The sequence below is a fragment of the Ornithorhynchus anatinus genome, chromosome X1, assembly GCF_004115215.2.
Source record: "Ornithorhynchus anatinus isolate Pmale09 chromosome X1, mOrnAna1.pri.v4, whole genome shotgun sequence".
NCBI classification, from domain to species: domain Eukaryota; kingdom Metazoa; phylum Chordata; class Mammalia; order Monotremata; family Ornithorhynchidae; genus Ornithorhynchus; species Ornithorhynchus anatinus.
Window position 1 is genome coordinate 5,584,252 of NC_041749.1, and position 14,861 is coordinate 5,599,112.

Here is a 14,861-nt window from a genome sequence, read left to right on the forward strand (position 1 = left end):
CCCCCATCTGGACCACAACTCCAACGGATGAACCTCATTTCTGTGAAAAACTGTAGAGCCTGTAGAATATAACCGGTTCAGCAGGCACAAGTGTTTGGCCTAGTAGTAAGGGCATAGAACTAGGAGTCAAGGAGACCCACCGGTCCCCAATCCGCCATTTGCCTGCTGTGTGACCTTGGGCAAGAAGAGCCCGAGCTTGGGAGTCAGAGGTCATGGATTCGAATCCCGGCCCCGCCACTTGTCAGCTGTGTGACTGTGGGCGGGTCACTTCGCTTCTCTGGGCCTACGTTCCCTCATCTGTAAAATGGGGATTAGCTGTGAGCCTCACGTGGGACAACTTGAGTACCCTGTCTCTACCTCAGCGCTTAGAACGGTGCTCTGCACATAGTAAGCGCTTAACATGTGGAGTATGGAGTACTCCGTGTCTCGTTGTGGAGTGTGTCTTCCCATAGAGAAGCAGCGTGGCTCAGTGGAAAGAGCACGGGCTTTGGAGTCAGAGGTCATGAGTTCAAATCCCGGCTCTGCCCCTTGTCAGCTGGGTGACTGTGGGCGAGTCACTTCGCTTCTCTGGGCCTCAGTTCCCTCATCTGTCAAATGGGGACGAAGACCGTGAGCCCCACGGGGGGACGACCCGATTCCCCTGTGTCTACCCCAGCGCTTAGAACAGTGCTCGGCACCTAGTAAGCGCTTAACAAATACCAACATCATTTTTATTAACAAATACCAGCATTACCTTCTCTGGGCTTTCAATTTCCTTCAGTTGGAAAACGGGGATGAAATTCCCGTCGTATCTGAGCACTTGTTACAGTGCTTGGTACATAGTATGTGCTAAATAAAGACTATTATTATCATCAAGGGCCTTCTTACCTTCGGCTCCCTCCTCCCCTCTGCCTTTGCTCATTTCCTCTTCCCGCTCCTTCCGGTGTTTCTCCTTTTCCTCTCCCTCTGTCTCTTTTCTACTGTTTTTCTGTCTCTTCTCCCTCCTTTTTCTCTTTTCCCCATCTCTTCCCATCTAAGGCCTACCTCCTCAAAGTTGCCTCCTCAGCGGTCTGCCTCAAGTCGGAGGCAAGTCTGGGCTCCAAGTGACCGGTGGGCATCCCAGTCTCGACGGTAAGCTCACGGTGGGCAACGTATCTACCGCTTCCGTTATACTTTCCCAAGAGGAAGCGGCGTGGCTCAGTGGAAGGAGCCCAGGCTTTGGGTTCAGAAGATGCGGGTCCTAATCCCGGCTCCACTACTTGTCAGCTGATTGACCTTGGGCAACTCACTTTACTTCTCTGTGCCTCAGTTCTCTCATCTGTAAAGTGGGGCTGAAGGCTGTGAGCCCCACTTGGGACATCACGATGACCTTGCAACTACCCCAGTGTTTAGAACAGTGCTTGGCAGATAGTAAGCGCTTAACGGATACCGTCATTATTATCATTATTGGTTGGAGTGCAGTGCTCTGCACACAGTAAGTGCTCAATAAATACTTTTGATATTGATGGTGACAGGAAAAAGAAACATCCAAAACCACCAAGAATGCAGATTTTTCATTGTTTCATCCCTGAAGAAATATACTCAGCTCTGCAGCCCCCCTTTTGTCTTTACATAATAATAATGTTGGTATCTGTTAAGCGCTTACTATGTGCAGAGCACTGTTCTAAGCGCTGGGGGAGATACAGGGTCATGAGGTTATCCCACGTGAGGCTCACCGTCTTCATCCCCATTTTCCAGATGAGGGAACTGAGGCCCAGAGAAGGGAAGTGACTCGCCCACAGTCACAAAGCTGACCAGTGGCAGAGCGGGGATTTGAACCCGTGACCTCTGACTCCCAAGCCCGGGTTCGTTCCATTGAGCCACGCTGCTTCCTTTCCATTTTTTTGTTAAGTGCTTACTATGGTAATAATAATCGTTAATCGTAATAATTGTGGTAATTGTTAAGATCTTACTATGTGCCAGGCACTATTCTTAGTCCTGGGCTAGATACGGAGTAATTGGGATAATAATAAGAGTGGTATTCGTTAAGTGCTTACTATATGTGCCAGACGCCGGTCTAAGCTCTGGGGTAAAACAGTCGGGTTGGGCAAAGTCCTCGTTCCACACTCCCGCCGTCGACCCCCGGGCCACGTCCTCCCGCTGTCCCGGAACGCCCTCCCTCCTCCCCTAAGCCAAACTAACTCGCTTCCCCTCGTCAGAGCCCTACTGAGAGCTCACCTCCTCCGAGAGGCCTTCCACATTGAGCTTCCCCTTTTTCCCTCTGCTCCCTCTGCTGCCTCCCTGACCCCCCTTCGCCTCCCCTCAGCTAAGCCCTCTTTTCCTCCCTTTCCCTCTGCTCCTCCCCCTCTCCCTTCCCCTCAGCACTGAGCTCCTCCGCTCATTTGTACATATTTTTATTCCCCTATTTATTTTAATGAGCTGCACGTCACCTTGATTCTATTTATTGCTATTGTTTTTGTCTGTCTCCCCCGATTAGACTGTAAACCCATCACAGGGCAGGGCTCGTCTCTGTCTGTTGCCAACCTGTACATTCCAAGCGCTTAGTCCAGTGCTCTGCACATAGTAAGCGCGCAATAAATACTATTGAATGAATGAACACCGGGCTCCCAGTCTTACAGACGAGGGAACTGCGGCACAGAGAAGCTAAGCGGCTTGGCCTCTGCTTAGGGGAAGCAGCGTGGCTCAGTGGAAAGAGCCTGGGCTTCGGAGTCAGAGGTCATGGGTTCGACTCCCGGTTCTGCCACTTGTCAGCTGTGTGACCGTGGGCAAGTCACTCAACTTCTCTGTGCCTCAGTTCCCTCATCTGTAAAATGGGGATTAACCGTGAGCCTCACGTGGGACAACCTGATGACCCTGTATCTACCCCAGGGCTTAGAACAGTGCTCTGCACATAGTAAGCGCCTAACAAATACCAACATTATTATTATTGGCCAAGATCACACGGCAGACACGTGGGGGAACCGCGATTAGGACTCGGATCTTCTGCATTCACTACGTAGTGCGGAAAGAACGTGGTGACCCACGTCAGGGAATTTCTTTGCGATAGCGGGCGTCTGCCCAGAGAGGGGTGAGGAAAGAAGCTCAGGCTCAGTTGATTGGACCGGCGTTAATGCAACCAGATTTTCCCTATTGCAGGATTCCCGCAGAACCCGTTCCCCGCCTAGCAGAGAAAGGGGAAACCAGGTAGAATGGAAAACTCTCATTTTTACCATGTGCAAGTCTCTAATTTATGAAAAGTTAACGGATGAGAAATGAACAGAATTGCTCCAGAAATCTGTCTTATTTCTCTGCCTGCCTGATTAAAAAGAGATGTGTTTCAACAGAAGATAATGGAATGCTTATGTGACAAAACACAAGCTAAAGTAGTATGCTGTTTTCTTAATTAGTGTCTTACCCTGTCACATTCTTGCAGCACAGTGACATTTCAAACTCCAAAGAATGAGCACAGGAATGTGGAGGGGAAAAAAAGATCACAACACAGCATAAGGCATTGTTTCGGGAGAAATAACTTATCAATTCGAGACCGAATTGGGAATGAGAAAAGCCGGAAAGAAACGGAGGAAGCGGGCTTTCAATTTTGTCTCTTTCAGTATCTTGAAGAGCAAATCGATAAGTAGAGTAGCAGCAGGGCCTAGTGGATAGAGCACGGGTCTGGGAGTCAGAAGGACCTGGGTTCTAATCCTGGCTCCGCCACATGTCTGCTGCGTGACCTTGGGCAAGTCGCGTCACTTCTCTGGGCCTCGGTTATCTCATCTGGAAAAGGGGGGATTAAGAGCGTGAGCCCCATGTGGGACTGGGTCCAACCTGATTGATTTATATCTACTCCAGCAGTTAGAATAGTGCTTGGCACATAGTAAGCACCTACCAAGTACCATTATTATTATTATTCTCAAGTATGTTTTTATTCAATTACAACATATCTCTAGTATATTTTAACGTGTGGCTCCTCCTCTAGTCTCCAAGAGCCTTGTGGGCAAGGAACAACATCAAACTGTGTTGCATTTTACTCTCCCAAGCTCTTAGAAGAATTACGGGATTTGTTAAGCCCTTACTCTGTGCCAGGCAGTGTAATAATAATGTTGGTATTTGTTAAGCGCTTACTATGTGCAGAGCACTGTTCTAAGCGCTGGGGGAGATACAGGGTAATCAGGTTGTCCCTCGGGAGGCTCATCGTTAATCCCCATTTTACAGATGAGGTAACTGAGGCACAGAGAAGTCAAGTGACTGGACCGTCTCTACCAACTATTATTACATTACACTCTCCCAAGTGCTTAGTACAGTGTTCTGCACGGAGAAAACATGGGTGGCTTAGTGGAAAGAGCCCGGGTTTGGGAGTCAGAGGTCGTGGGTTCTAATTCTCAACTCCGCCACTTGTCAGCTGCGTGCCTATGGGCAAGTCACTTCAGTTCTCGGTGCCTCAGTTACCTCATCTGTAAAATGGGGGTTAGGACTGTGAGCCCCACGGGGGACAACCTGATTGCCATGTATGCTGAGAAGCAGCATGGCGTAGTGGATAGAGCACAGGCTTGGGAGTCAGAAGGTCATGGGTTCTAATCCTGCCTCCACCACTTGTCTGCTGTGTGACTTTGGGCAAGTCACTTCACTTCTCTGGGCCTCGGTGACCTCATCTGTAAAATGGGGATGCAGACCGTGAGCCCCACTTGGGACAACCTGATTGCCCTGTATCTACTCCAGCGCTTAGATCAGTGCTTGGCGCGTAGTAAGCGCTTAAAAAAATACCGCAGTTATTATTATAAATCTACCCCAGTGCTAAGAACAGTACTTGGCACATAGTGCTTAGCAAACGCCCTCGTTATTATTATACAGCGCTCAGGAAATACTGCTGATTGCTTTTAGTAAACTATTTGAAGGTATTTATTTTATCGATTGGGCTTCGTCTATAGAAAGTAATCAAAATAATACATCGGCTGAGCCTGGGCCTTTATCGTTAGTGAAATGGTGGGATATTGGGCCAGGTAGACCGTGTGGAGGGAGCGGAAGGCTAAGGTTCTGGAGACTGTAAGGTGGATTCTATTTATTTGCTATTGTTTTAATGAGACGCTCTTCCCCCCGACTCTATTTACCGCCACTGTTCTCGTCCGTCCGTCTCCCCCGATTAGACCGTGAGCCCGTCAAAGGGCGGGGACCGTCTCTATCTGTTACCGATTTGTCCATTCCAAGCGCTCAGTACAGTGCGCTGCACACAGTAAGCGCTCGATAAATTCATTCATTCATTCAATAGTATTTATTGAGCGCTTACTATGTGCAGAGCACTGTACTAAGCGCTTGGACTATACAATTCGGCAACAGATAGCGACGATCCCTGCCCAGTGACGGGCCTACGGTCTCCGACTGACGGACTGAAAGAGACCAGCGATCGGGTGCTTCTGTTTCGTTTCACCGACAGATCCAATCTCAAGTATCGCGAGGTAGTGGAGACAATGGAAAGGAAAATATACGACGAAAAGGGAAATGCGAATGAAGTCAAAAAGAGCCAGGTGACAGGATTCCACATAATACACAGACAAGAAGTTCACACGTAGGCTTTTTCCTTAAACTCATCAAAATTTCAATCATCTTGGACTCCCTAGAAATTGTATGGCAGAGGTAGAACATGGTCCCAGGAGCCAATCGAGATGAACTTCTTTGAACTGTTGCCCATTTTTCCCTAGATGATTCTGTACGTTCGATATACATTCACTCATTCAATAGTATTTACTGAGCGCTCTGTGCAGAGCACTGTAGTAAGCGCGTGGAGTGTACAAATCCGTAACAGATAGAGACGGTCCCTGCCCTCTGACGGGCTCACGGTCTAATCGGGGGAGACGGACGGACGAGAACACTAGCAATAAATAGAATCGAGGGGATGAACATCTCAGAGAAGCAGCGTGGCTCAGTGGAAAGAGCACGGGCTTTGGAGTCAGGGCTCATGAGTTCGAATCCCAGCTCTGCCACTTGTCGGCTGTGTGACTGTGGGCGAGTCACTTAACTTCTCTGTGCCTCAGTTCCCTCATCTGTAAAATGGGGATTAAGACTGTGAGCCCCAGGTGGGACAACCTGATTCCCCTATGTCTACCCCAGCGCTTAGAACAGTGCTCGGCACATAGTAAGCGCTTAACAAATACCAACATTAATTAATTAATTAACATCATTAAAACAATTGCAAATAAATAGAATCAAGGCGATGTACATCTCATCAACATCATTTCCCGGTGCAGGAGATAAATCGTACAAGTAGATACCTTGTCCTCAGTACTTACCGGTCACCTTCTCTCAGAGCTTTCATTTGCCTTCCGACGATACAAGCAAATAATGGGCCAGTTCTAGCACCCGGAAGGAAATTTTCCACTAGACCCCCCAGCCAGACATCGATGTTGTCGGGATGCTTGTACAACTCCATGATTTTTTCAACTAAACTGCTGTTGGCAATGGCCGTGTTCAGATCAGTGCGAGTCTTCAGTCTCGGGAAGCCACAGAATTCTCTCCAATCATTGTAACCTACAAATTGTACAAACCCCGAGACATTTGTATTTCGCCGCGTCCTACCAACACGCCTGTGAAACAATTATGACGTGAAGCGCAGGGATTCTAAGAGCCAAGTCACAACGCTACGTCGAGGTCAGTGATTATACCAGTAGTTGTCCTCACGCGGGACAACCCGATGACCCTGTATCTCCCCCAGCACTTAGAACAGTGCTCTGCACATAGTAAGCGCTTAACAAATACCAACATTATTATTATACACTATAATCCAGTCCTCTCATTTCACTCCTCCGTAATCAGGAGGCTTAAATCTCCGGAGAAGACACTAATGCAGCAAGTCACTTCACTACTCTGCGCCTCAGTTCCCTCATCTGAAAAATGGGGATTAAGACCGTGAGCCCCACGTGGGATAACCTGATCATCTTGTATCCTCCCTAGCGCTTACCACAGTGCTTTGCACGTGGTAAGCGCTTAACAAATGCCTACATTATTATTTTATGAATGCTAGGGAAGTCCAGGGAAAAGGTGGAAGAGGCACACCAGCAGCTAGATGGCTTGAGAAGCAGCGTGGCTCAGTGGAAAGAGACTGAGGTTGTGAGTTCAAGTCCCGGCTCCGCCACTTGTCAGCTGTGTGACTGTGGGCAAGTCACTTCACTTCTCTGGGCCTCAGTTACCTCATCTGTAAAATGGGGATGAAAACTGTGAGCCCCACGTGGGACAACCTGATCACCCTGTAGTAATAATGTTGGTATTTGTTAAGCGCTTACTATGTGCAGAGCACTGTTCTAAGCGCTGGGGGAGATACAGGGTCATCAGGTTGTCCCACGTGGGGCTCCCTGTCTTCATCCTCATTTTACAGATGAGGTAACCAGGCACAGAGAAGTGAAGTGACTTGCCCACAGTCACACAGCTAAGTGGCAGAGCCGGGAGTCGAACCCATGACCTCTGACTCCGAAGCCCGGGCTCTTTCCACTGAGCCACGCTGCTTCCCCCGTATCTCCCCCAGCACTTAGAACAGTGCTCTGCACATAGTAAGTGCTTAACAAATACCAGCATTATTATTTTTAGAGACCATAACCGCGATAACGGAAGAACTGTTAGAAAGGTCGCAGAATTACGGCAGAGGACTGGACGTTCCGGAGAATGTATACCATGGAGTGGCTATGAATCGGGAAATGACCTGATGGGACATGATAATATCAATAATAATGCCAACCTATTCCCAGTACCTCGGTCTCATCTCTCTCGCCTCCGACCCCTGGCCCACGTCCCGCCGCTCTCTTGGAGAGCTCTCCCTCTTCATAGCCAACAGACCGTCACTCTCCCCACCTTCAAAACTTTATTAAAAGTATGTCTCCTCCAAGAGGCCCTCCCCAACTAAGCATTCGTTTCCTAATCCTCCTGCTTCCTTCCGCATCACCCTTGCATCTGGATTTTCCCCCTTTAGTCATCCTTTCCTAAGCCCCGTAGCCCTTAGGAACATATCTGTGATTTATTCATTTAATTATCTATAGGAATATCCGCCTCCCCCTCTCGACTGGAAGCATGTCGTGGGCAGGGGACGTGCCTACCAACTCTTGTTATATCGTACTCTCCCAAGTGATTAATACAGCGCCTTGCACACAGTAAGTTCTCTACGAATACAACCGACTGATTGCTATACCGGCCACTGAAATAATGATGTACTCTATGCCAATCCTCAGGGGAAGGAAACGGCAGAAATGCTCAGCCATTACACAATCCTATATTTCTAACACGTGCCTGTTGTTTTTAACAACTTGTTGGATTGTTATCAAATCTGGGCCAGCAGAGTTTTTTACCGTGAATCCTGGAGCGCGTTCTTGTTTCGTCAACACATCCAATATTATGTTTGTTTTTTACCCAACAGTGACAACGTTATCTGGGGGTTTCGTGAGCCATAAAAGAAATAGAAAAAAAAAAAAAAAGAAAGGCTTCTACCTGGGAGGCCGTGGTCACGTCCCCGCTGCAAATTTAAGGACGCTAAATCCAGGGCCCCAGAATTGGACAGCACAAAGAGCTTTTCGGTTAACTCTTCATTCATCAGCTGATCCTGGGTCTGCAGTTTGGCTGATTTTGCCAGAAGACCTCTCAGCAGTGGGTCCAAACCACCTGGTGATGTTCAGAAAAATGTAGAAAAAAAAATTATCCTCTGAAAGTCCTAAAGAAATAAAAAACTCTATTTCACTCCGGCCGATTATTCCAAACACGGCACTTGTCACATTACAGGCACTTAACAGACACCATATCTAATTAAATGAACTGACCAAATAATTAACTAAAAGTCTGATTCCCAAGTGAAGACTTTCCTGATTATCCATTCATTCAACTGTATTTATTGAGCGCTCGCTGCGTGCCAAGCGCTGTACTAAGCGCTTGGGAGAGTACAACAACAAACAGGAACTTTCCCTGCCCGCAACAAGCTCAGAGTCTAGAGGGAGTAAATTGCTAAGCTTACCCCAGGTGCTCTTGTTTAAATATCTCTCTCAATCAATTAATCAGTGGTATTTATTTAGGGCTTAATTGTGTGCAGAGCACTGTACTAAGTACTTGGGGGAGTACAGAAGGAGCGTGGCCAAGTGAAAAGAGCACGAGTTTGGAAGTCAGAGGTCATGGGTTCTAATCCCGGCTCCGCCACTTGTCTGCTGTGTGACCGTGGGCAAGGCACTTAACTTCTCTGCGCTTCAGTGACCTCATCTGTAAAGTGGAGATTGAGACTGTGAGCCCCACATGGGACAACCCAATAACCTTATATTTACCCCAGCGCTTAGAACAGTGCTTGGTAAAGCAGCGTGGCTCAGTGGAAAGAGCCCGGGCTTGGGACTCAGACGTCATGGGTTCGTATCCCGACTCGGCCCCTTGTCAGCTGCGTGACTGTGGGCAAGTCACTTCATTTCTCTGTGCCTCAGTTCCCTCATCTGTAAAATGGGGGTGAAGACTGTGAGCCTCACGTGGGACAACCTCATTCCCCTGTATCTCCCCCAGCGCTTAGAACAGTGCTCTGCACGTAGTAAGTGCTTAACACATACCAACATCGTTATTATACAGTAAGTGCTTAACACATGCCATCGTTATCATTATTATTATTATTACAGTACCCTAGCTGGAGCATTCTCACTTCCATTCAGTTTTGAGATTTTTTTTAGTTTCTTTTTCCGTGGCTTCACTTTCTCCTCAGCCAGTGAGTGCCCTAAAAGTCAGACCTACTGCAGACTTGGGTTGGGACCAAACAAGAAGTGGTGAGGCACCTTTATTCCGGCTGCCGTCATTTGGCTCCACGAGGAGAACGGGCCTTGGAGTCGAAGGACCTGGGTTCTAATCCCTGATCTGCCACTTGTTTGCTGTGTGACCTCGGGCAAGTTACTTCACCTCTCTATGCCTCAGTTACCTCATCTGCAAAATGGGGATGAAGATGGTGAGCACCACGTGGGAAAGGGAGCGTGTCCAACCCGGTTGACTCGTATCTACCCCAGTGGGAGAACAGTGCTTGACACCTAGTAAGCACTTAATGAAAAGAGCACAGGCTCGGGAGTCAGCGCTCATGGGTTCTAATCCCGGCCCCGCCACTTGTCAGCCATGTGACTTTGGGCAAGTCACTTAACTTTTCTGTGCCTCAGTTGCCTCATCTGTAAATTGGGGAGTAAGACTGTGAGCCCCTCGTGGGACAACCTGATTACCTTATATCTCCCCCAGCACTTAGTATGGTGCTTGATATCAATAAATAATATCAGTAATAATAATAATGATATTTGCTAAGTGCATTCTATGTGCCAGGCACCATACTAAGCGATGACAGTAGATGCAAGAAAATCAGGTTGGAGACAGTCCTTGTCCCATATAGGGCTCACGGTGTTAATCCCCATTTTACAGATGAGGGAACTGAGCCCAAAAAAGGGAAGTGACTTGCCCAAAGTCCCACGGAAGACAAATAGTGGAACTGGGATTAGAACCCAGGTCCTTCTGACTCTCAGCCCGCGCTCTATCCACTACACATGCTGATTCCTTACAATAATAAGAATAATAATGTTGGTATTTGTTAAGCGCTCACTATGTGCAGAGCACTGTTCTAAGCGCTGGGGTAGACACAGGGTCATCAGGTTGCCCCATGTGGGGCTCACAGTTAATCCCCATTTTACAGATGAGGTAACTGAGGCACAGAGAAATGAAGTGACTCGCCCACAGTCACCCAGCCGACGAGTGGCAGAGCTGGGATAGAGCAGAACTAGTGTCCCGTGACTTTAAAAAGGTAGAATCTACCTGTCCTGTACAATCCCCGGAAAGTTTAACCATCGGTAACGTTCATTTCATTTGTCCTGCGGATTTCAATCAAAAGCCAAAACTGTCTATAGGAGAGTGCCCCGAATAGGTCAATAAACATGGACACCTGCCTTATCCTTAACATTTCTGTGTTCTGTGAAATAAATCTCCTCGCTAGACATAGTTAGCACCTAACAAATACCGTCATTTTTATAGCCTGTAAGCTCCTTGAGGGAAGAACTGTTGTCTAACAAAACTATTGGATGCTCCCGAACATTTAGTCCCGTACTATGCACAGAGTAGGAGGTCAAACCGTATTCATTAATATTTAGCAGTGGGGTAAGACATTTAATCATATTTATTGAGCACTTACTGTGTTCAGAGGACTGTTACTAAGGGCTTGGGAGGGGTCAGTATAATAGAGTGCAGGGAGTGTGACTGTTTATGTTAATATTGTACTCTCCCAAGTGCTTAGTACAGTGCTCTGCACACAATAAATGCTCAATAAATAGGACTGGATAAATGAAGGTATTTGATAATGATGGTCCATTTTTTCATCTGGTGTTTGTTAAGCGCTTACTATGTGGCAGGTACTGTACTACAGGTATTGAAGCAGCGTGGCTCAGTGGAAAGAGCCCGGGCTTGGGAGCCAGAGGTCATGGGTTTGAATCCCAGCTCTGCCACTGTCAGCTGTGTGACTGTGGGCAAGTCACTTCACTTCTCTGGACCTCAGTTCCCTCATCTGTAAAATGGGGATGAAGACTGTGAGCCTCACGTGGGACAACCTCATGACCCTGTATCTACCCCAGTGCTTAGAACAGTGCTCTGCACATAGTAAGTGCTTAACAAATTCCCACATTATTATTATTTTTGTCACTAAATTCTGGGATAGATACAAGCACATAGTAAGGGCTTAAAAATACTTAAAAAAAAAGCAGCTCACTGTCTTAATCTCCATTTTATAACTAAGGTAACTGAAGCACAGAGAAGTTAAGTGATTTGCCCAAGTTCACACAGGAGACAAGTGACAGAACCAGGACTAGAACCCAGGTCCTTCTGAGTTCCAGGCCCTTGCTCTCTCCACTAGGCCATGCTGCTTCTTGTGAAGCATTTACTATGTGCCAAGCACCGGTCCAAGAGCTGGGGTAGTTACAAGTTCATCAGTTTGGACGCCGTCCCTGTCCCACACGGGGCTCACGCTCTAAATAATTAATGTTGGTATTTGTTAAGCGCTTACTATGGGCAGAGCACTGTTCTAATAATAATAATAATAATGTTGGTATTTGTTAAGCGCTTACTATGTGCCGAGCACTGTTCTAAGCGCTGGGGTAGACATAGGGGAATCAGGTTGTCCCACGTGGGGCTCACAATCTTAATCCCCATTTTACAGATGAGGGAACTGAGGCCCAGAGAAGTTAAGTGACTTGCCCACAGTCACACAGCCGACAAGTGGCAGAGCTGGGATTCGAACTCATGAGCCCTGACTCCAAAGCCCGTGCTCTTTCCACTGAGCCACGCTGCTTCTCATGTTCTAAGCGCTGGGGTAGATACAGGTTAATCCGGTTGTCCCACGCGAGGCTCACAGTTAATCCCCATTTTACAGATGAGGTAACTGAAGCACAGAGAAGTGAAGTGACTTGCCCACAGTCACACAGCTGACAAGTGGCAGAGTCGGGAGTCGAACCCATGACCTCTGACTCTGAAGCCCAGGCTCTTTCCACTGAGCCACGCTGCTCCCAATATTTAGAGCACCCACGCTGCTCTAAATAGGAGGGAGTAGGATTAATTTCCATTTTATAGATGAGGAAACTGAGGGGCAGAGATGTCAAGTGACTTTTCCAAGGTGACACAGCAGGCGCGTGGCAAAGCCGGGATTAGAACCCACATGCTCCGACTCCTAGGTCCAGCTTCTTTCTACTAAGTCACGCCGCTTCTCTAGAGACTTGACACATTTTACATTTAAAATTAAACGGCACATAAAATCGGGAACGATTTCTGTAAGTAGTCCCGGCCTCTTATTCAACTTTGAGTTGGAGAAGTGAAGCCTGTTGACTCAGAATTTCAGGAATGAAGGAATGTCCATTATTTCTAATGAAGACCGGAGTGAGTTACCCACAAAAGGCCACTGCAAAAAATAATTCAACCCAGTGGACACTGATTCTTTGGACAGCATTCAACAAGCTGAACCCCCGGTACAATTAACTAATGTTCTTGGCCTCCAAAGATTCAGGAATGTAATTAAGTGCAGCTGAGGAAATCACCATAATAATGGAAAACACGCGGTCCAGATGAAAAAAAGAAATTACCTTCTTTAATAATTCTCCAAGGACTGAAGAAAACCTCATGTAAATTCAGATGGGGGAGGTCTGGGTGATCCTGGAACCGTGCATCGAGTCTCTTTATGACGGGGTGAATTGTAGCGTGGCCGAAGCGAAAAGCAGCCGTTGAAAATACATTCGACACCGTAGGGTTCACGGTTGGATCGTATCCTCCGTAAAGACCGATATATTGCTCAAAAGCCACGGGTCCGATTATTTTGGGAATGTAGTCCCGGATGGTTATAATCTGAAAGAAAGGGAAAGAATAAATGGACGTTTTCCGGTTTAGCAGATGGAGATTTAGCCCACGCTCTACATGAGCGTGATTCCCTCAGTTCTCATGTCAAACCCTCTGGTACAGGGATTGAAAGGGTAATAAGAGAAGGATAATAATAATGTTGGTATTTTTTTTTAATGATGGTAGTTGTTAAGTGCTTGCTGTGTGCCAGGCACTCTGCTAAACTCAGGGGTGGATGCAAACACATCAGGGTGGACACACATGGGGCTCGCAGTCTCAATCCTCATTTTACAGGTGAGGTAACTGAGGCCCAGAGAAGTGAAGTGACTTCCCCAGATTCAGATTCAGATCTGTTAGGAGAGGAGGATTTTACTAAATAAATGTATTTTTTATTTGGATTAGCAATACTGCAATTAAAAAGAAATGGGGGCTAAATGAAATGCATCTGAGCAACTAACATATTTTGGGTGGCATAATTTATACATTATTAATTAAAAAATTCAACGTTGGCCATTTAGGACTACTGTGCCTAAGATAATGCACATTTCCAATATAGATTTTTGCTTCAGCTCGGATTTAAGATATTTGGAACCTAAATAGACTTCTACTCATTCCTAGCTATTCCATTTTTTATGTTGGTATTTATTATTGTCTATCTTGTATTTACCAAAACAGCACAGCGCTAGGTCATAGAAAGCACTTAACGAATACACAGTTATTATTGTTATTTTGTTTATCGATCCGTCAGTGGTATTTATTGAGTGCTTATCCTATGTAGAGCACTGTACTCAGCAGAGTTCTAAGCACTTGGAATATGATGATATTTGTTAAGTGCTTACTATGTGCTAAGCATTGTTCTAAGCACTGGCATAGATACCAGCTAATCAGGTTGTCCCCCATGGGGTTCACAGGCTTAATCCCATTTTACAGATGAGGTACCTGAAGCACAGAGAAGTGAAGTGACTTCCCCAAAGTCACACAGCTGATAAGTGGTGGAATCTGGATTAGAACCCATGACCTCTGACTCCCACTCCCCGGCTCTTTCCACTAAGCATTTCGCCTTGATTCTATTTATTTGCTATCGTTTTAATGAGACGTTCATCCCCTCGATTCTATTTACTGCTATCGTTCTCGTCTGTCCGTCTCCCCCGATTAGACCGTGAGCCCGTCAAAGGGCAGGGACCGTCTCTGTCTGTTACCGATTTGTCCATTCCAAGCGCTTAGTACAGTGCTGTGCGCATAGTAAGCGCTCAGTAAATACTATTGAATGAATGAATGAACTACACTGGAAATAGACATAATGCCTGCTCTCAAGGAGTTTACCATCCAGGAGGGAAGACAGAAATCAAAATAAATTACAGGTAAGGGAATCCACCGGGTTTGATTATGTGCTCGTAAGTGCTCTGGTCATAGGAGCAGTGGGAGTATTCAAGCGCTTAGGGGTGATACTAATTGAGTGGGCGAAGCCTTAGGGAGGAGGAAAACGGGTGAGTGGATGAAAGGTTAGTCAGCGAAGGCCTTCTGAAGAAGATATGATTTCAGAAGGGATTGGAAGATGAGAGTGATAG

At 46.8% G+C, this 14,861-nt stretch overlaps 1 protein-coding gene across 1 annotated transcript in view; it reads right to left on the bottom strand.

Annotated features, from left to right (window-relative positions):
• The window catches only part of TPO (thyroid peroxidase), an 80,963-nt gene that overhangs the window by 31,199 nt on the left and 34,903 nt on the right, over window positions 1–14,861 (bottom strand). Inside the window, exons 9-11 of the mRNA XM_039910147.1 lie at window positions 13,044–13,302; window positions 8,422–8,592; window positions 6,240–6,477 (exon numbers count right to left, since the gene is read on the bottom strand). Of these exons, the coding sequence (XP_039766081.1) occupies window positions 6,240–6,477; window positions 8,422–8,592; window positions 13,044–13,302 (668 nt within the window). The remainder of the gene's footprint in view (window positions 1–6,239; window positions 6,478–8,421; window positions 8,593–13,043; window positions 13,303–14,861) is intronic.